This window comes from Diabrotica virgifera, chromosome 6 (genome assembly GCF_917563875.1).
Source record: "Diabrotica virgifera virgifera chromosome 6, PGI_DIABVI_V3a".
Lineage (NCBI taxonomy): Eukaryota > Metazoa > Arthropoda > Insecta > Coleoptera > Chrysomelidae > Diabrotica > Diabrotica virgifera.
In genome coordinates, this window is record NC_065448.1 from 224,589,815 (window position 1) to 224,611,510 (window position 21,696).

Consider the following 21,696-nt stretch of genomic DNA (forward strand, 5'->3'; position numbering starts at 1 on the left):
GGAAAATGTACCAATAAGTTTTTCAATTTAAAAATCTTTTAGTAATATTTTTAATATTTTCAATATTATTAATGTTGCTATTAGGATTGAAAAACTTCATCTTTCAATTGCCAGATGACGCTAGTCACCTACCCTATTTGTTTCAGTTGCAATGTGTGGGAAAAGCTCTCGGTGCTGGTCAGTTAGGATATGGAGAACAAGCCTACGCTCTCTCCGATGAGATTCCAATAAGAATCGAAAATCGCAATTCAGAGAGCTTGATTGCACTCCGTATTCTAAATGAAAAGTAAGATTGTTTTGCCTTCGCATTGCAACTGAATGAAAATGGTATACATTTTTACTTTATAGTCGTATTACTCCGTAGAGTAACTAGGTGCATTTTCCGTTGGAACTTTACCAAGCTGCAGACGGGGATGTGAATTGCATAGTGTAGAATTCCTTCCCTTTGTCTTCACTGCAGCATCCATTTGGCTTGCATATTGTAGAAGCCTTGGAGGTGTCACCAGGGAAGTGGACCAATAAGTTTTCAATTTAAAAATCTTTTAGTAATATTTTTAATGTTTTTCAATATTATTAATGTTGCTATTAGGATTGAAAAACTTCATCTTTCAATTGCCAGATGACGCTAGTCACCTACCCTATTTGTTTCAGTTGCAATGTGTTGGAAAAGCTCTCGGTGCTGGTCAGTTAGGATATGGAGAACCAGCCTAAGCTCTCTCCGATGAGATTCCTATAAGAATCGAAAATCTCGATTCAGAGAGCTGGATTGCACTCCGTATTCTAATTAAAAAGTAAGATTGTTTTGCCTTCGCATTGTAACTGAATAAAAATGGTACACATTTTTATTTTGTAAATGATTACTTTATACAAAAGTAACGATTTGTAACGAATCCTCGAAAGTAACTATAATCAACATCACTACTATTCCTTTGCCTTTGCCCCTACAGTGTAGGCAACCACAAGCGACATTAATATCGTTTTTCTTTATAAAATTTTCAATTTTTATTGTTTTCAATTAAAGCCAGTTTATTTATAATGCGCAAACGAGGAGCAATTAGGTGATTATACCCAGAAAATGAAAATTTATTCGAAATCTCAACTTTTTATTTGGTTATATCTCGAAAACGGAAAATCCGCAAATGAAATTTCGAATGGAGGGATTTTCTTACGTCAGAAACAGTCATTTTAGATATACATTACAATACAGATAATACTTTTGCAAAACCAGTTTAGGACCACCAAAATGGAAAATTTTTTTCTTCGGAAAATTTTTAAGCTTTATGATTTTTAGTTTAAACCAGGTCTATTCGTAATCCTCAAACCAGAAGAAATTAAATGATATAGTTATTGTTATTTTTACAGCTTTTAATAAATATCCCGATAATGGAAATATATACTTTGGCGCTGTCCCGAGAAATTTCATTTTGATATAACTTAAAAATGGAATATCCGCAAATGAAATTTCAAAGGAGGGATTACCTTTGTAGTATGTACCATAGTCAAAATAACTCCTCCTGGAGGGATTACCTTTGTAGTATGTACCATAGTCAAAATAACTCCTCCTGACTTAACAGTTTAGCTTTACCAAAAGTGAAAATTATTCTGGCATTCCTTTGCCCCTACAGTATAGGCAACCAACATTAATATCGTTTTTCCTTTATAACATTTTCAATTTTCACAATTTTCAATTAAAACCAGTTTATTCATAATCCGCAAACGAGGTGCAATTTTTTGATATGGTTATTTAGTGACTTTACGGCATTTTATACCCTGAAAATTGACATTTATTTTTAGCGCTGCGCCGAAATCTCCACTTTTGATTTGCTTATATCTCGAAAACGGAAACTCCGCAAATGAAATTTTGAATGGTGCAATTATCCGCAAACGAGGTGCAATTTTTTGAGCTATGGTAGAAGTCAAAATAACGACTTTGAAAAAACCGTTTCGCTAACTTTATGACGCTCCGAACATTCCATGTTCGTTGCTCAGACTGACTCGGAGCTCGGAGTTGACTTTGACATTGACAGTTGGTTGACTGTTGACTCAGTAGACTCATTTGACACATTTGACAGATTTCTGACACATGTGTCTGACACATTTCTCAGACACATTTGACAGATTCAGAATAGGAAACATACAACACAAAAATTTCTACAGTGGGAGTGTATACTAAACTATATTCAAAATAATATTTTTATATAATTTCAGTTGTTATTTAATTTCACATATTATTATATGTAAATAATTGTATTATTCGCGCTGTTTATATTATTAGATATTAAAATTATTGTTGTTTTGTTGTTTTTTTACTAATTGGCTATGTGCTAAATATTTTTGTGTTTTCACATGTAATAAAATATGACAGTGACAGAAGATGTCATTGGTTGCGTTCATCAAACAAAGAGCTTGGAATCGGATTGCAATCGGATTGGAAGCTCTTTTACTAGTGAACGGTGCGCTGAATTAATCGGATTGGAAGCGCTCGCCATTTTATTCAGCCTTAAATTTGTTATTGTGCTGTGATAGCTGAATCCCGCCAACTTTAAAATTAAGTTCAAAGTAAAATGGATAATTTAATTAAAATTGAACATAAATACAATAATTATTGTATGTAATTTATTGTAAATATTTGTAGTTCTTATTTTAGTATTATTAATATGTATCCTATATATAGTTATTATCTAAATTAAGTTAGAAATATTTGTGTTTTTTTATTTATATAGTTACTAGAAATATTAACACAATATCTGTATAGTAGGTACCTACCTCATTTATTTTCCAACAATCCAGTTTTTGATTGATTCACAAATCTTATAAAAATTGGTATTGATTGCATACCAACTATTTGTAATTAATATTTACCTACAATAAAATTAAATTTAATATAGGTAGGTAGGTACCTATACAATAATACTCCATATTAGTTATTTTCAATAATATTTCCAATTTTTTATTCTTCTTCACCCACCGTTATGTTATTAATTTCTTTATTTAGCATACCTACTCAATATTGCATTTATCCAGAACATTATTGCCTTCTATATTATAAAATTGTGTAAAACACAATGTTCGTTAATCGAATATTTTCTGTATCAAATTTTAATCCTCTAAATTTGCATTTTATTAGTTCAAACCTTTCTACAGCTGACCGAATCTTTAATTTATTATCAAAATTTTCTTGTTCTTGTAGTAAACGTTTATTATTCTGGTAAGATTTCATTAAGTTAAGTATCTAGATATGCCGAATTTTGAATGAGATTTATATTCGCTGGTAAAATGGAATCTGCTCGAGTTAAATAGTTAATAGGCCTGGATCCTGCATACCAAAAGAAAGTTTATTAATAGCAAGCTGAAAATTTGTTATTAGCTTAACGGTGTCTAGTCGGACAAACTTTGATGTTTTAATTTAAAACAAACACTGGAACGGGAAGTTTTAATTGTTGAACAGGTTACAGGTTTCGAACGTCAGACTACAAAAACGTCTCATGTGTTGTGTCAGACAGAACTTCCTATTAATTTGCTACTCTTTCATTAGCATGCAAAATTAGACTGCTATTTATCACCAATATAATTCCTATCCTCTGACACGTTCTACGTGTCGGAATTATTAAAATGCCCAACATAGAGAGAGACATACTTTATTGATACAATGTACCAAAAGGCCATCGACCAAAGTCTTTCAGCCAACTGCCCAACATATTTTTCGGACAAAAATTTTTTCATATATTATAATATACAAAGTTTGCTATTGAATAAACTTAAAAACAACCTGCTAGTTTTCACAATCATAAACTTGTCAGGATGGCACGTTCCACAATTAAGGCTTCCCCTGTTCCAGTGTTTCTATACATCAAAGTGTGTCCAACTAGACACCGTTAAGCTATTAACAAATTTGAGCTTGCTATTAATCAACTTTTTTTTGGTATGCGGGATCCAGGCCTAGGTACGAAATTTTTAAAAGTAGACGTTTTAAAAAAAATTTAATTATACAGTTTAAACAGCTTTTTCAAAACTATTTACAATCATATTATTTGTTGTCATTTCATGGAATTAGGCATAATCCAAATTTAATATAAGTACTATGAAAAAAGAACTAGAGGGAGATATAATCTATTTTTTAATACGATTCTTTGATCACCACCAACTAACTCTTGAGATAAACTGGGAATGCAGTAGACATCCCTTTATGATGCTCATACAGAAGCACATTTCCAAGCAATCTCACATTACAAAGTTGTTGCTGGCATCCTATAAAGGGAAAAAATAATTATTTTGCATGGTTACATTATCTTGAAGCTGTATTCGATAAAAAATTCTGAAACGAGAAAGCTCACTTTAATACTTATCCGGGCAAGACATTTTACTTCCATATAAAAGACATGGCATTTCGGGCCTATTGAGCCCCACTTGCCCGGATAAGGGTTAAAACAGTAAAAGAAAACGCAGCAGCATAAGGTACTGTTGGTTGGGAGCACTCTGAAGACCACCATGTGTTCGTTGTTCTCTGATAATACCATCAATACAGATAGAATTATTTCTACGAGTATGGCTATGTCAAACGAAATAAGGATTGAGAGACCTTTTAGATGCTCTCAGTGAAACAAATGCAATTTTAGAGCCACAACCAAATACTAGGAACGCTAAGGAAGAAATTCCTCTTATTAAAAAAAGAATGGAGGGACAATTCTTGTTAACAAATTCTGCTTAACAATGGAGGAGGAAGATATATGAAAGGTTGTGTTAAGTACAATACATTTAGTTTTTATCTAAGCATGAAAATAAATATTATGACCACATTTGTACTACATTTATTTTCAAACAAACCAGTTTTTTGATTCACAAAAAATTTTTATTGATTACGATTTACAATTAACCCATTCGCAGATACGACTAATATGCATGTACTTACAAAGGGAAATTACTGTCTGCATATGAAGATGTGTCCACAAATGTGTTAATACAATATTTACAATAAAATTATATTATAGAATATTTACAATAAAATTAAACTCAATATACACATTGATATTCAAGATTAGTTATTTCCAATTTTTTGTAATTCTATATTATTTGGGTGAAAATCTTATGTCCAGAGCTCTTTGGCAAACCAAACGTATCCCCAGCAACAAATTCTCTGGTTTACTTAGCATCCACATCATAAACATTAATTTTTTCCAATAGAATTATTCTGTTTTCAAATTGGTGGATATGACCAATACAATTAAATAGTTCCTGGAAATATAACAATATAATATACATGATGTTATTAATTTGTTATACAATTTTACCTGGAAAGTAGTTCTGGACATACGAAAATGTTCTCTAAATTGGATATTGAATTATGGTTTATATATATTTAATTTCATCTCATCCTTCTGGAATAATTGTGAGGCAGGTACATCTGCTAAATGTATAACGGCATTTGCTAATTTCGTCCCCAAACAAAAATTCTTCAAGAATATTATCCATTTTAGCTTAGACACAGTTTCAGTTTTATTTAAAAACAAAACTGTCTAGGTTATAAATTATATAAACAAAGAATAAAAAAATAAACAAATGGAACACAGAACACTCTCAATCGAATGTCAAACGTCAGTCGTTCACTAGTAAAAAAACTGTCAGCGTTTCAGCGCAAATTAATCGGATTGCACTCGGATTATTCTGGTGAACGCGACCATTAGTTTATTTGATTTGTTTCTGTGTTTGAGGTTGGGGATATAACCCAATAAAGGAAGAAGAAGAAGAAGTGTTTGAGGTTAATTGTGGAAATATCAAAAAAGTTAATATTTAATTTTTGACTTAGAAGAAATACTACAATAATCAAAATGCCTAGAATAATGATAAAAGGTGGTGTTTGGAGAAACACCGAGGTACGTATTTCAAACTTAGTGAAGCCGTTTATGGTGTTATTTTAAGAATACTTGACTATGAAAATGGATTTTAGGATGAAATTCTCAAAGCTGCTGTTATGAAATATGGCAAAAACCAGTGGTCTAGGATAGCTTCGCTACTTCACAGAAAGTCTGCAAAACAGTGTAAAGCCCGTTGGTTCGAGTGGTTAGATCCCAGCATTAAAAAAACTGAATGGTCTAGAGAGGAAGATGAAAAACTGTTACATTTGGCTAAACTTATGCCCACACAGTGGAGAACAATTGCTCCCATTATTGGAAGAACCGCAGCACAGTGTTTGGAAAGATATGAATATTTATTGTAAGTTTTTTTTAGTTTAGACATTTGTTTTGTAGTATCAAAATTATTTTGGTTTTATTGCTAACTTAAGGATCGAGCACAAAAAAATTTAGACATTTTTTGTTTTGTGGTATAAAAATTTTGGTTTTATTTCTTTTCCTAAGGTTCCATTTTCTATCAAAGGTTGGATATCAACATGGCGATTCTTATTTTACTTACAGCAGCTCTAAATAGTTGGATGGAGTTCAGACTAAACCATTCCCTTAGATTTCGTAACCAAGAGATCGTGTTCTTCCTACATGTCTTTTACCTTTTATTTTGTCCTCTATAATCAAACGCAGCAGACTATAACGAGGACCTCTTACTATATGACCGAAATATTCAAGCTTTCGCCTCTTAATTGTCTGTATAATTTTTTCCTTCTTATTAACCCTATCAAGGACTTCAATATTGCTAATTTTGTCTACCCATGAGATAACACCAGTGCTCAAAAGCTTCTAATTTCTTAATCTTTAATTGCTTCAATGTCCAGGCCTCAGATCCTTAGAGCAAAGTTGTAAAAATGTAGCAGCGCAACAACCTGATTCTTAGATTGATTCTTAGATCTCTACTACATAATACAGTGAAACCTCGATTATCCATCAGGGCACCTGACCAAGGGTATGACGGATAATTGAAAAGACATGGCCACATAGAGACAAAAATAGACAAAAAGACAAAATAAAATAAATAAAAAATAAAAGACGGTTAACAGAACATTAAAAAAAATGAAAATTGATAGTACAACTCTCAAATTTAATTTACATATATCGTCGGCTTACTGCCAAAACCAACTAACTCCACTTTTTAAAGTTTTGAGGAATCAACGTTTTAAACTTTTATTTGAAATGAAAAATCGTTTGAATTTAAAAATGATTTAATGACTGAAAAATATTAAAATAAATAACATTATAAACGAAACATTTTGTTAAAAAATTATTAAAATGAAGTGAAAGTTAAAAAAAAAGTACAAAAAACATTTTTTTTCGGCACTTGTCGGGTTTTGGCTGTACAAAGTTGTCAACTTCTAGGTAACTTTAAACATCACTGTCCTCCAAATCAGGCACTTGTCTTGTTTTGGCAGAACTAGAATATCGTAAATGATAAAATACTATTTTATTTAAACAGAGATGTACAGACAACTGCACATATCTGTTTTTGGCTGAATAAAAGTGTTATCATTGGAATTAGTTGTTTTGAGACCCTTCTGTTTCCCACATTTAAAATCTGCTTTCAAGTGTCTGGTTTCATCAGTACATTCTTTGATAATTATTAAGTACAAAGGCGTACTTAACTCAGAATCGACAAAAAGTGGAGTTAGTTGGTTTTGGCAGTAAACCGACGATATGTTTTGTTTTACAAGATAAGAGGAATTTTTGTTCGTACAAATGAATCAGTTTGGTTTAAAATATTCTGAAATCTTTGTTTGTTTTACTGATGCTTCACATTTTTCTTAATCCTCATAAGATCTTGCAATCTACTTTATTGGCTTCTTCTTGTCAAGAATACCACTTGATGAATTGTTGCATGTGCGATGCAGCTTCTCTAGCTTTGTCAGTTGCAGTAACATCATCTACATTTTCAGCTTCTGAAACTGTTTTGTCTGCTTCTTTTGCCACTTCAGTGATTTTGTCATCTGTCAGCAATTGATAGCCGTTTGTGTCCTTATCACAAATTAACAATTCGTTTATGTCATCTTTAGCTAATAAAAACAAAACAGCCATTCAGCCATAACTTCATTTGTTACCACACTGTACATTTCATCGAATTTCATTTGGCTTATTGCAATGCTCAAACAAAATGAATTGATGACCCAATTTTTGCTTATGTAGTCAATACAACTTATGTTCGGACCCTGACGGTTAACAGAGGTGACGGTTAATGGAGAGACGGATAATCGAGGTTACACTGTAGATGTTTCATTTTCAGAAATTTTGCCCTTGCTATGTTTATATGGTTTTAATCTCTTGTTTTGTTCTGCGTTTTGACTGACCAATGTTCCTAGATATTTGTATTTATGTACCCTTTCTATCTGGATATTATTAGTATGGAGTGTCTTGTTGTCTTTTGTATGTTTTGTAATGACCATGAATTTTGTTTTCTTTAAGTTCATTTTAATACCATATAAGGTACAGTTTTCATTCAGCCTTTCTAGTATGTTTGTCAGACTTTGTAGAGTTGAAGTGAATATGACAGTGTCTTCAACATATCTTATAGATGTGTTGATATTCGAGCATTCAACCACTTCCTATTTTATATCTTATGTTGTTAAGGATTTCAACATTTATGATCAACCTATCCTTACACTCCATATTAACCTTTAACTACCCGCGCATCAAGTTATAACATACGCGTGGCGTACTTTGTACGCCACAAGAAAATACACTTAAAAGCAGCGGATTTGTTTAATTTTTTTTGAAAAAATACACTTAGTTGTTTGTTATAAACCTTATTCGGCATCAGTGAATACTTGCAGTTCCTTTTCAGTAAGCCAATTGGGATTTATAACTGGAATCATGGAATAACTGGATTCCATGATAAATAAAATTACTAATAAAAAAATTTTTTAAATGTGATTTTTTACAGGAGAAAAAGTATTGTTTACAAAGAAAAATATATTTTTTGCCATAATGACTAAAAAACAATTAAAATATGTACTTATATTACGACTTATAGTAATATAATCCTGGGGTATATTGTCCACCACCGGAAACAACAAATAATAAAATGTAAATTACGATCTTTCCAGAACGCCGATTATAACGAAACTAAAACCAAATTGTAAAGCACATTCCAGTGATAGGTTAGAAAAATAAGCAAGGTCAAAAATTAAATTTTTAAATATATTTCCAGTAGAATTCTTATATCTGGCGTACAAAGTACGCCAGCGCGTGTAGTTAAAGGTTAAGTAGCAGTGGTGAAAATATACAGCCTTGTCTTACACCCTGAAGAATTTCTATTTCTTCCGACATTTGATCCTTAATTCTTACTTTGACTTTCTGGCTCCAGTAGAGGTTTGCATTATTTTTAGGGATTAATATAAATATTATAATAATTCATATAAATATTTTTAGGGATCAAGCGCAAAAGAAAGAAGAAGGTGAGGATGCAGTGGATGATCCCAGGAAGCTGAAACCTGGAGAGATTGATCCAAATCCAGAGACAAAACCTGCAAGGCCTGATCCCAAAGATATGGATGAAGATGAATTAGAGATGTTATCTGAAGCTAGAGCTAGATTAGCTAATACTCAAGGCAAAAAGGCTAAGAGGAAGGTAAGTTCTTTACAAGGAGTGAAGCATAATATGCTACAATTTCTAAATATTAACAATTAACATGTAACAATGAAAAATAAGTTCAGTATACAATTTAGGTTTTCATTTATTTTAGATAGGTAATATGCGTGATCAAGTATTTATTATTTTTTGTTTTTTTTTTCACTAATTGATTATACTATATTATATTATATTATATTATAATATAAATTAATTTATAATATAGAATAAATTAATTTCTAACTAACGACAAGCTGTGACGACATGAAAAACCCATGAATCATGTGTCTGAAACTGGGGTCAAACTGGCGAATGAACTATAATGAGAAAGATGAGGAAGCTGCCAATATTATACTAGACTATTTTGAGCAACAACAACCTTCAGACCTTGTTGATATTTTGAACTTATGCAGAATATGCCAAAAAATTAAAAAAATCGAAGACTTTAAACCAGGCCAAAGTAACTCACTTTTTTTAACATGTAAACACCGAATTATATTTTGCACTGTAAAAAAATTACGGCCTACAATACAGCTCTACACAGTGAATAACATCTATACACACCATGCCCTGGACCCTACTGCAATGTATATATTTTGTACACAAAGCGCTTAAGGTGTTAAAGCATGTTAATGTATTTTTGTCACGTTGGCAAATTTTGTCAAAAGTGGAGTTACATTTTTATTACTAAATTATTTTTAATAATTTTATATGTTCGAATGGATTATTGGAACATTATGATTTTGTTAATTTGAAAAATTGGTGGGTGTATGGGGAAAGGGATATATCGCCGCCGCCTACAAAAAGTATAACTCCGAAAAATGACGTTAAGAGTAGCACTTTCAATTAGACAAGGCGAAAACAGCGGGTTCTTTGGAGAAAATATTCCCATGAGATTTTTTTGCATAATCACATTCATGAGACATTCCAGAATAAGATTCAAGAAGTCGCCCACGCGAAAAGTGGTCCAAATTTTTTTTAAGAATTTTTTTAATCAAATTTCAAAAATTAATATTTTTGGCCGGAACAAATATTTTTTAGGTTTTTTGGACCATTCTGGATAAAAAAGGTCTCTTATAATTTTTCTCTAAAGTTGATCGTTTTCGAGTTATAAGCAATTTAAAATTGAAAAAAAAACGAAAAATAGCGATTTTCAAGGCTTAATAACTCGGTTAAAAGTTATTACTATGAAAGTCAGAAAGTAACTAGATCAAAGTTTAAAGCCCTCCTTACAAGATCCTGATTTTTTGTCATTATTTGATTACTAAGTTGTTATTTTTAAGTAAAAATAATGAGCGCCATGCACGTATTAGGCGGGCCGTCCATGATGAGTGCGAAAGAGATGCCATTCAGGCAGTCCAATGGCGAATCTCACTCGCACTCACATTTACAGCCGCGTCAATCTTACCACTCATTATTAATAATTAATAATAACGGCTTAGTAATAAATTAATGACACAAATTTCTTCAGGGTCATGAAGAGGGGGCTTTAAATATGAGTCACTTTCTGACTTTCATAATAATCATTTTTAACCGAGTTATTAAGTATTAAAAATGGCCATTTTCGCGTTTTTCAAATTTTAAATTGTTTATACATAACTCGAACACGATCAACTTTAGAGAAAAATTATAAGAGACCTTTTCTGTCCGGAATGGTCCGAAAAATCTAAAAAAAAATTCTCCTGGCCAAAAATATTGATTTTTGCAATTTGATTAAAAAAAAATTGGACCACTTTTCGCGTGGGCGACTTCTTGAACCTTATTCTGGGGTGTCTCACGAATGTGATTATGCAAAAAAATCTCATGGGAATATTTTTTCCAACGAATCCGCCGTTTTCGCCTTGTCTAAATGAACGCCGCGAAAAATAATATTTTCGATTATATGATTGTGAAAATTATAATCCCTAATAAAGTGTTAGCGAAAAATTTATTTTTTGAGGAGTATCAGCAAAAAACATCATTTCTTCTGTGGGCCCATGAAAATTATAATTACTAAAAAGTTCTCAGAAATAATTGTTTTCGTCGGCAGAAACAGAAACAGAAAGGGAAATAATTGTTTTCATCGGCATCTATATTATTCGCGGACACGCATATAAAAAAGAATTGTATCGTCAACACTTATCAAAGAGTTATTATTTTCACTGGAATTGTATTAGGAATCACATTAATCATAGGTACCAGCGATATGTCGAAAAAGTAGAATTTTGGGAAAACGGGTTTTTGTGATTTATGTGACGTAAATGCAATATTATTATATTTTTTAATAAAATGTGTATTAGCTTCTGTGTATGACTTAATTCTGACGCAAGAACACATTTTATGTAGTAAATATGGAGGATATCGAAAATTTTTTGGAAAAAATAGAAAATATGCCTCTTTTCACAAAATTTTTAATTATTAAAGCCTAGGTATGTACAAATAAAACATATTATCTAATTATTACTAGTAATTTATTATTGTTAATTATCCTCTGCTAGTTATCCTAATTGTCAGATACATCTGGCAAAATATCCCTTACACTATCTGACTTATATCTATTAATCCAAACGCAAATCAGAAAACAATTGGAACGCTTTAGATCATATGTGAACATATACCTCTATTCACAATATTCACAAAATATTTCATTTATTTTGACATATAAGTCTACATAAGCCCGTATTACTTTAAAAATCTCATTTTTTGTCAGTTATATCATTTTACACATATCAAATCGCACGTAAATTTGTGTAGTGTAGAATGACTTATATCTCTTTTCCTACAGGTGTAATATCCATTTTTGGAATGTATGGTGTACTTAGCTCATTTTGCGCATTTTTCGACTTATATCCCTTTCCCCATACACCCGCCAATTGTAAAACATCTTAAAATTGTAATTAATTTTTTATTAGGCTCGTGAGAAACAATTGGAAGAGGCTAGAAGATTGGCTGCTCTTCAGAAACGCAGAGAACTGAGAGCTGCCGGAATAGAAGTTACATCTCGTAGAAAGAAAAAACGAGGAGTAGACTACAATGCTGAAGTACCGTTCGAAAAGAGGCCAGCGATTGGATTTTATGACACGTCTAATGAAGTATTAGATCCTATGGCTCCCGATTTTTCAAAAATGAGGCAGCAACACTTGGATGGGGAGCTGAGAAGTGAACAAGAGGAGGTAAATTAACTGAATGTTACTTTTATGTCTATATAAATTATATTTTACACTTCTCCAAGAAATTAACGCACCACCTTAAAAATTGGTCTTGAATTTCCTAAACCTATTGTCCGATTTAAGTAATTTCTTTAACATGTTATAGCCTTACACTGTTACTAATAAAACACTCGTATTCTAAGGTTATTCCGTATTTATATCTAGAATAGTTATCCTAAGTATAAGGTAGATATAGTACGAAAATAATTTGGTATAATAATAAACTTGGTATAAGTTAGATATAAGTATTCCAACTTTATTCCGAAATAATAGTTTGGCAACGTCGCAATCTTCTGCAAAAATACATAGAACAATTATACAGAGAGAGTCTGTAAAGTGGAATAAATTCAATATCTCAAATACTAATTGTTTTTTTGGAAAATGCTCAGACCCGTCGATTAGTATTTCAAATTGTACTTTTTGACATTCAATAAAAATGTATACAGGGTGTCCCAATTTAGAGATATGACGTCATCGTCGATTTTCTTAAATGGCAACACTGTCATTTTGATAGCTAATTTGATAGGGTTTGTAAAGTTATACATAACTGCAAAATATCAAATTTTTATTCTCTACCATTTACAAGATAAGAGAAAATAACAAAGTTATATCTGTAATTTGGAATATATTCAATAATTAAAATACTAACTGTTTTTTTGAAAAATGCTCAGACCCGTCGATTAGTATATCAAATTGTCATTTTTGACATATAATAATAATGTATACAGGGTGTCCCAATTTAGAGATATGACGTCATCGTTGATTTTCTTAAATGGCAACACTATCATTTTGATAGCTATTTTGATAGCGTGTGTAAAGTTATACACATCTGAAAAATTTCAAATTTTTATTCCCTACCATTTACAAGATAATAAAAAATAACAAAGTTATGAAGAACAAAAAGTAATCAAATAATAATTGAATTTATTTATTTCAATTAAGAAAATGCTCATAACGTTGCCCATTGACAATTTGACAATAATTGAGGGCAACATTATGAGTTTTTGCTTAATTTATTGAAATAATTAAATTCAATTATTAGTTGATTACTTCTTTTTCATAACTTTGTTATTTTTTATTATCATCTAAATGGTAGAGAATACAAATTTGAAATTTTGCAGTTGTGTATAACTTTACACACCCTATCAAAATAGCTATCAAAGTGACAGTGTTGCCATTTAAGAAAATCAACGATGACGTCATATCTCTAAATTGGGACACCCTGTATACATTATTATTATATGTCAAAAAGGACAATTTGATATACTAATCGACGGGTCTGAGAATTTTTCAAAAAAACAGTTAGTATTTTAATTATTGAATATATTCCAAATTACAGATATAACTTTGTTATTTTCTATTATCTTGTAAATGGTAGAGAATAAAAATTTGATATTTTGCAGTTATGTATAACTTTACAAACCCTATCAAATTAGCTATCAAAATGACAGTGTTGCCATTTAAGAAAATCGACGATGACGTCATATCTCTAAATTGGGACACCCTGTATACATTATTATTGAATGTCAAAAAGGACAATTTGAAATACTAATCGACGGGTCTGAGCATTTTCCAAAAAAACAATTAGTATTTGAGATATTGAATTTATTCCACTTTACAGACTCTCTCTGTATATTGTGTCAAATATGTCAATTTTGATTTTTCTCTGTAACTGACAAACCAAATTAACCTAGGTGAAATTTTTTTTTTTGAAAATTCGTGTAAAAATGCCAGCTTTTCAAATCCCAAAATAGATTTAGTCCATGCACAGTCAATATGAACAGAGTTATTCAAATTGTTTATAAGCCAAAATTGACTCTACTTCTGTAAAATGTTTTCGGAATGATAAAAATGAGTTTTTATTGATTTTTTTTAAATACGTTTAAAATACCAGTATTCCTGTCATATGGTTTTCACAGAATTGCTGTAATCAGTATTATTTTCTGAACAATAAAATTGCAAAAAAAGATCTGTGGTTTAAACAAATTGTATAAAATTTAAACTAATTGACGAATCATTTTGAAATTTGTTGAGCATTATATGGACTGTTTGACTCAACTTTTCATGCAATACCAAATTCAAATAAGTTTTCTAAAATTCGTACACCATCTTTAGAAAAACTGATATTTAATTCTGAATTCCTTATCGGTGTATTGTGAAAAGGGATTTATTCTATCTTTGTTAATCTTATGTTAATTAAATTATCAGCTTCTTTGACAGCCGCAATACCCCTTAAACACATTTTTTTATTATATAATTACTCACAAAATAAATCAAAAGATAATATATTTTTGTCTCTGATGACATTGACATTCATAAAATAGGTTATACCAGACTTAAACAAGGGTGTGGGTCGGTATAAACTTGGACTAAATTTTTATACCAAGTATATCATATATCTAAGTTATCCCATGTTTATTGGTAGTGATTTTGCCTATACCTGATTTATTGTCAGTATAACTTTTATACTTGGTTTATTAGCAACAGTGTTAATCTTTAACAATATCGCCTGTCATAATATTGTTGCTAAACAGGTAAATTGTTATTGTATACCGAATGTACCAATCAAACTGTGATTTTTTCTCAAAGTTCGCGTCACTCTGTGGAATATTCTAGCATTTATAAAGTACTGCAATTAAAACCCAACTATAGCCCCATGTTTTCTTAACATTCTGTTTTTTTTATTCATTCGCTTATGTTGGATAATAAAAAAAAGTTAGGTACTTTAACAACTAGCCTTGTTTTTCACCAATACAGGGTGTTTTTAAATAATATGGCAAACTTTAAGGGGCAATTCTGCATGAAAAAATAATGACTGTTTGCTTTATAAACATATGTCCGTAAATGCTTCGTTTTCGAGATAGGGGGTGTTGAAATTTTTCTTACAAACTGACGATTTATTTATTGCTCTAAAACCGGTTGAGATATGCAAATAATATTTGGTGGCTTTTAAGAGGTAGTAATTGTGCATTTTTTGACATATCTACAATTACGAATTTTATGTTCACCATGTGAATATTAAATTATTAATTGTATATAAAAAAATACGCAATAACTATCTCTTAAAACCCACCAAATTTCATTTGCATATCTTAACCGGTTTTGGAGCAATAAATAAATCGTCAGTTTGTAAGAAAAATTTCAACACCCCCTATCTCGAAAACGAAGCATTTACGGACATATGTTTATAAAGCAAACAGTCATTATTTTTTCATGCAGAATTGCCCCTTAAAGTTTGCCATATTATTTAAAAACACCCTGTATTGATGAAAAACAAGGCTAGTTGTTAAAGTACCTAACTTTTTTTATTATCCAACATAAGCGAATGAATAAAAAAAAACAGAATGTTAAGAAAACATGGGGCTATAGTTGGGTTTTAATTTTAATATTTTATAAATGCTAGAATATTCCACAGGGTCACGCGAACTTTGAGAAAAATATCACAGTTTGATTGGTACACCCGGTATACAAGGACAATTTACCTGTCTAGCAACAATATTATTACAGCCATATTGTTAAAGAATAAGGGGCTTTTCATTCACAGTCATTTGTTTGGAGCTGTCATATGTCGTATAATCCGTGTATATTAATATTATTCACAGATTATATAACATATGTCAGAAGCTCGAAACAAATGACAATCGATGAAAAGCCCTATTCGCTCTGAGCTTCGCTGGTATCGCTAACTAGCGGATTACTAATGCAACTTTCGCCGGAAATTTTTAAATTTATTATTTCATTTTTATCGCGTAATATTTACAACGAAAAAAAGTAATGAAATTGTAATCGATTTTTTAAACGCTTTTATTTAGTTCAATCGTTTGCGTCAAATCTTTAGACGTTAATTTGAATTTTCTTCAATGCAAATGAATGAAATTTTGCAAACATATGCATTCGTGGGAACAATACACGTATAGTCGATCAAAAATTTTTTTATGTGTTTATGAATTGTTTAAATAAAAAAAAACGATTTTAATGGAAAAAGCTTAAATTCTCTTGTTTTTAACAATGCAGAAACTTGAAAATTTTACAGATTGTAGCTAATTATATGAACTATACATAATTTGACTTTTTACGTTAATTGTTTACGTTATGCTTCATACATAAACAATAAAGTTTCAAATTTATCCAGTTTCTGTCCGATTTATATCCAGTTTTCAGCGAAAAAAGTTATGGCACCGCAGAGAGACGAATGCTGCCCTTAGTATTGTCATGGGCTTCGACTGTCCATAAAACGCAAGGTTCGACTGTTGACTACGCTGTCGTGAACTTGGGCCCGAAAGTCTATTGAGCCTGCAAAGCTTACGTTGCATCGAGCCGAGTGCGATCATTAAGGTACGTATCCATACGAGGGTGAACCCCGCTCGGTGTAGCTGCTCAAATGGATACGGCATGCGCTCCCCTACATGTAAACCGCAAACCGGTTGAATCGAAGAGGGTAAGCGCCGAGCAGCGATCACCGACGTATCCACTACATGGAGCTACTACACCGAGCGGGGTTTACCCTTGTATGGATACGCACCTTTAGACGGCTTGCGCATCGAAGAACTGCATTGCGAGAAATTAACAGGGTCTACACAGTGCCATAGTAAAGTATTAGAAGAGATGGAAAGACTGCGAAAACTGTAATAGGTGTAAATAATGATTTTTATTCAAGAAATGTATGAAGAAATTACAGAAAATGTACAATGTATATATCAAAAGTTGAAATTAATGCAAAAAGGTATCTGTCATATACTTACATCCTTTTCTAAACATGCAGATATATTTTAATGTTTGAAAAGTGTAAGACTAAAAAGTAAAAAATAAAAAAATATGAAAAAAAATTTTTTTAAGAAACGCTTTTCTTTAGTTATGAGTGACTAAAATTTAAAATATAAAAAAAATTAGCCAAAGAGCAAAAAATAAAAAAATGAAACTCAAAGGATTATTCTAAAAAAACGTTCGTTAAAAAAATGAAAAAATCTAACACATTCGTTAAAGAAAAGCGAACAAACGGTTTGAGGATAGCGCCCCACGCTTTTCTTTAACGAATGTGTTAGATTTTTTCATTTTTTTAACGAACGTTTTTTTAGAATAATCCTTTGAGTTTCATTTTTTTATATTTTGCTCTTTGGCTATTTTTTTATATTTTAAATTTTAGTCACACATAACTAGAGAAAAGCGTTTCTTAAAAATATTTTTTCATATTTTTTTATTTAAGATTTTGCTAATCATTTTGACGTTCTATTGATGAAATATTAGTTTCTTACTTCGGACACTTTCACAATTATCATGTAGATGGCGCTAAGATTAATAGATTAATTTATAATTACATATTACGGAACATTAAAAAAACTTAAATTCAGTATTTAAAACGTAAGTATATTTAATGTAAAATATATACCATACCTTTGGCCAACTAATATTTTTTCCTATTAATGTTTTAAATTTCAATGTTTTAAATTAATCACTTTGACATTTATGTCAAATTTCCAACAAAAGTTCGCTGACTTGTCACTACTGGCGCTCACGAACTTTTAAATATCCCGTCTACCTAAGTACGAGCTCACAGCGGATAAGGATATAACATCACTTAAATCGGACAATAGGCTTAGAAGTGTATTTAATTGTAGATGCACCTTCCTTCGCCACTTTTTGTCTAAAAGTTTGTCTTTGGGACCAGTTAAATGCTAAACTTTTGAGCTATTATGAAGTTCATCAGTTTGAATTTGGTCAAATGACAAACTGGAAGAAAAATTTCGAACATGTACTCCGCTTTTAGTTGTTAGAAAATGAAAGTTAATAAATCATTTTTATGTAATTCCAGAGAGAACGTAAGAAAGATAAACAGAAACTAAAGCAGCGCAAGGAAAACGACATTCCTCAAGCTATGTTACAAAACCAGGAACCAGCTAAGAAACGATCCAAGTTAGTGCTTCCGGAACCACAAATTTCAGACCAGGAAATGCACCAAGTGGTGAAGTTGGGCAAAGCGAGTGAAGCAGCTAGGGAAATAGTTACAGAAAGCGGTGTTGAAACCACTGACACTTTGTTGAATGATTATACTTTCAATCCTCAAGCGGCTGCTACACCAAGGACTCCGGCGCCCCAGACTGATAGGTAAGTAATTTAAAATTCTCCTAATAATTGAAGACCTAAGTGGAAGAAGGGGGTATGTCACATTTTCTAAAATTTTGAGTTTCCTAGTGAATGAAGGTGGTATGTAACTTCACTATCATATGACACTTGTCCTGTACCTCTAAAAAGTTTAATAAGAGATATTCTAGTGGATGAAAGTGGTATGTAACATGTAAAATACGATTATTGAATGGAAGAAGGAGGTATGAAACAATTTTCATTTTTTTCAGGTTTAAATTTTAAATCTCGGTTAGTTTTATCTAAGCAGATCATCTCTTATAGTTTTAGTATTTGTAGCAGAATCGAAAACGATTAACTTTAGAGAAACATTACAAAAGGCCTTTTTTGTTTCCAATGATCTAAAGAACCTAAAATAAAGTCTATCCGGGCCGAACAAATTGATTTTTATAATTTGTTTAAAATATATTTTTTTAAATAAATGTAGCAATAACTCTGTAATTATGGCATTTAGGTATAGGTAATATAATACGAAAAATAATCAGCATTTCTTAATGACTTCAAAACGCAAAAAATATACAGGGTGTTCCATTTGAAATAAAAAAGTTCATTAGATTTCCACAAAAACGGAAGATCTGACAACAATTTAATTACCACTACAATATCGTCCGCAATAGAAATAGTCTAGTAAAATAAAATTACACTATATATAAATCAAAATGTAAATTCGTACAGATTGAAACAAATTTTATATCAAAGTTTAGGTGGGTACAAAAGATATTTTCAAGAAAGTATCCAAATCATACAAGAGGACCATTGTTTAAGTAATTAAAATGGGGTCATTTTTGCAAAAAATTACTTTTTTAACTGCTAGAGGTCATTCAATTACTAATGAAGGTCTATAGTCTATAGCAGAGGTCGGCAACGGGGCGACCGCGGGCGCCAATGCGCCCTTCAATAAATTTTAATGCGCCCTTAAACTATTGTTAATTTAGATAAGAAATTCAAAACCTATATTTTTTATACGTTTATATTTATATATTTGTTAGGTCCAAAATAATTGGCGCCCGCCATGAATTTTTAATTTAGTATTTCACTATTTACATTAAAAACGTTGCCGACCTCTGGTCTATAGGATTGTTTTCTGCAAAGTTAAAGGGTAAGTCTTTCACATAAGACTTACTAAGTTAAATTTGACCCCCTATTTATTTAAATAATTATACATAAAACTTTAAAAACAAATTTGCAAAAAAATATTTTTAGTGTTTTAAATAAGCACTCTAAAATATCTTATTTTACAGGAGAAGTTGCGCTATGTTATCAGCATTCATTAAAAAAAATTGGTCCAAAAGTATTTAATATTTTTTGAGATATTGAATTTGTTTATTATATGTTACTCTATTTTCAATGGCAAAAACGCGGTTGTTGCCAAAGAAATATACACCTGTATTAAATCGTGATTATATTTATTTTTATGTATATTTTCGATAAATGTATTGATAAATTCAAATTTCAGTTAAACTTCCCCCTAAAATGGCATTTGAAAATTATTCAAATTTGTTTATAATTTGTTTTTTTAATAACGTCGCGGGGATTAAATATTTTGAAATGCCGTTTCGATAATTTGGTTCCTGGGAATTTTTCACTAATTACCAAATTTTTTGTCTTTTTTTCCTCTTTTTTTTTTTGGAGTTATATTACTACGGGCCCTTTTAGGGTTAAGTTTCATTAAGAATGTCGAATCTCTAAGTTGTAGATTCTAGACATAAAAATATTGAGATTGGTCTAAAATCATTTAAATAAAATGTGGCTACTTACTGAGTTACAGGGTGTTTTATTTAAAAATTTTAAAATTATTTTTACCAAGTACTTTCCAACTATTTGACGTATTCTTATCAAACTTGGCAGAAAGTGTGGGTACTATACAGTCTACTAAATTGTGATAAATAAAAGTTTCTACCTACTACCAGAGGCTTACGACAGGGGATAGTTAATGGTTGACCCTTCCCAAATTCTACGCCACTGAGGGAATTACTATTTTAGCGAAATTTTTCGATTCTCCAATACTTTCTATGTAAATAATATACTCTTTACTGGTAACGATTAAGTCATTAGTTTTCGAGATATTGGACGTTAAAAATGAAACGGCATAGTTATGTTGATTCATTCATTCATTCATTTTAAACTTCCAATATCTCTCAAGCTGATGACTTTATCAATACCAATAAAGTTATTTACATACAAAGTATTGGAGAATCGAAAAATTTCGCTAAAATAGTAATTCACTCAGTGGCGTAGAATTTGGGAAGGGCCAATCATTCACTATTCCCTGTCGTACGCCTCTGGCATTAGCTAGAAACGTTTATTAATCACAATTTAGTAGGGTGTATAATAGCGACACTTTCTGCCAAGTATAATAAGGATATGTCAAATAGTTTTAAAGTACTTGGTAACAATAATTTTTAAATTTTTAAATAAAACACCCTGTAACTCAGTAAGTAGCCACATTTTATTTAAGAGATTTTAGTTAAATCTTAATATTTTTAGGTCTAGAATCTACAACTCAGAGATTCGACATTCTTAATAAAATTTAACCCTAAAAGGGCCCGTAGTAATGTAACTCGAAGAAAAAAAAAGAAGAAGAAAAACGACAAAAAAATTTTGTTAATTAGTAAAAAATTCCCAGGAACCCAATTATCGAAACGACATTTCAAAATACTTAATCCCCGCGACGTTATTAAAAAAACAAATTATAAATAAATTTGAATAATTTTCAAATTCCATTTTAGAGGGAGTTTAATTGAAATTTGAATTTATGAACACATTTATCGAAAATATACATAAAAATAAAAATAATGAGATCTTAAGCAGGTGAGTATTTCTTTGGCAACAACCGCTTTTTTGCAATTTAAAATATAGTAACATTTAA

At 30.9% G+C, this 21,696-nt stretch overlaps 1 protein-coding gene and 1 long non-coding RNA gene across 2 annotated transcripts in view; one reads left to right on the forward strand and one right to left on the reverse strand.

The window, feature by feature from the left end:
- Positions 1 to 4,792: 4,792 nt before the first annotated feature.
- On the reverse strand, positions 4,793 to 5,624 carry LOC126887283 (uncharacterized). The gene is made up of 2 exons (XR_007699006.1): positions 5,289 to 5,624; positions 4,793 to 5,232 (listed from the first exon to the last, which is right to left on the reverse strand). It is a non-coding gene; the product is annotated as an uncharacterized LOC126887283 (long non-coding RNA).
- A 72-nt stretch (positions 5,625 to 5,696) lies between these two features.
- LOC126887282 (cell division cycle 5-like protein) overlaps positions 5,697 to 21,696 on the forward strand; it is a 57,589-nt gene continuing 41,589 nt past the window's right edge. The window contains exons 1-5 of the mRNA XM_050654693.1: positions 5,697 to 5,870; positions 5,945 to 6,210; positions 9,303 to 9,501; positions 12,393 to 12,653; positions 18,499 to 18,791. Of these exons, the coding sequence (XP_050510650.1) occupies positions 5,826 to 5,870; positions 5,945 to 6,210; positions 9,303 to 9,501; positions 12,393 to 12,653; positions 18,499 to 18,791 (1,064 nt within the window). The 5' untranslated portion in view covers positions 5,697 to 5,825. The remainder of the gene's footprint in view (positions 5,871 to 5,944; positions 6,211 to 9,302; positions 9,502 to 12,392; positions 12,654 to 18,498; positions 18,792 to 21,696) is intronic.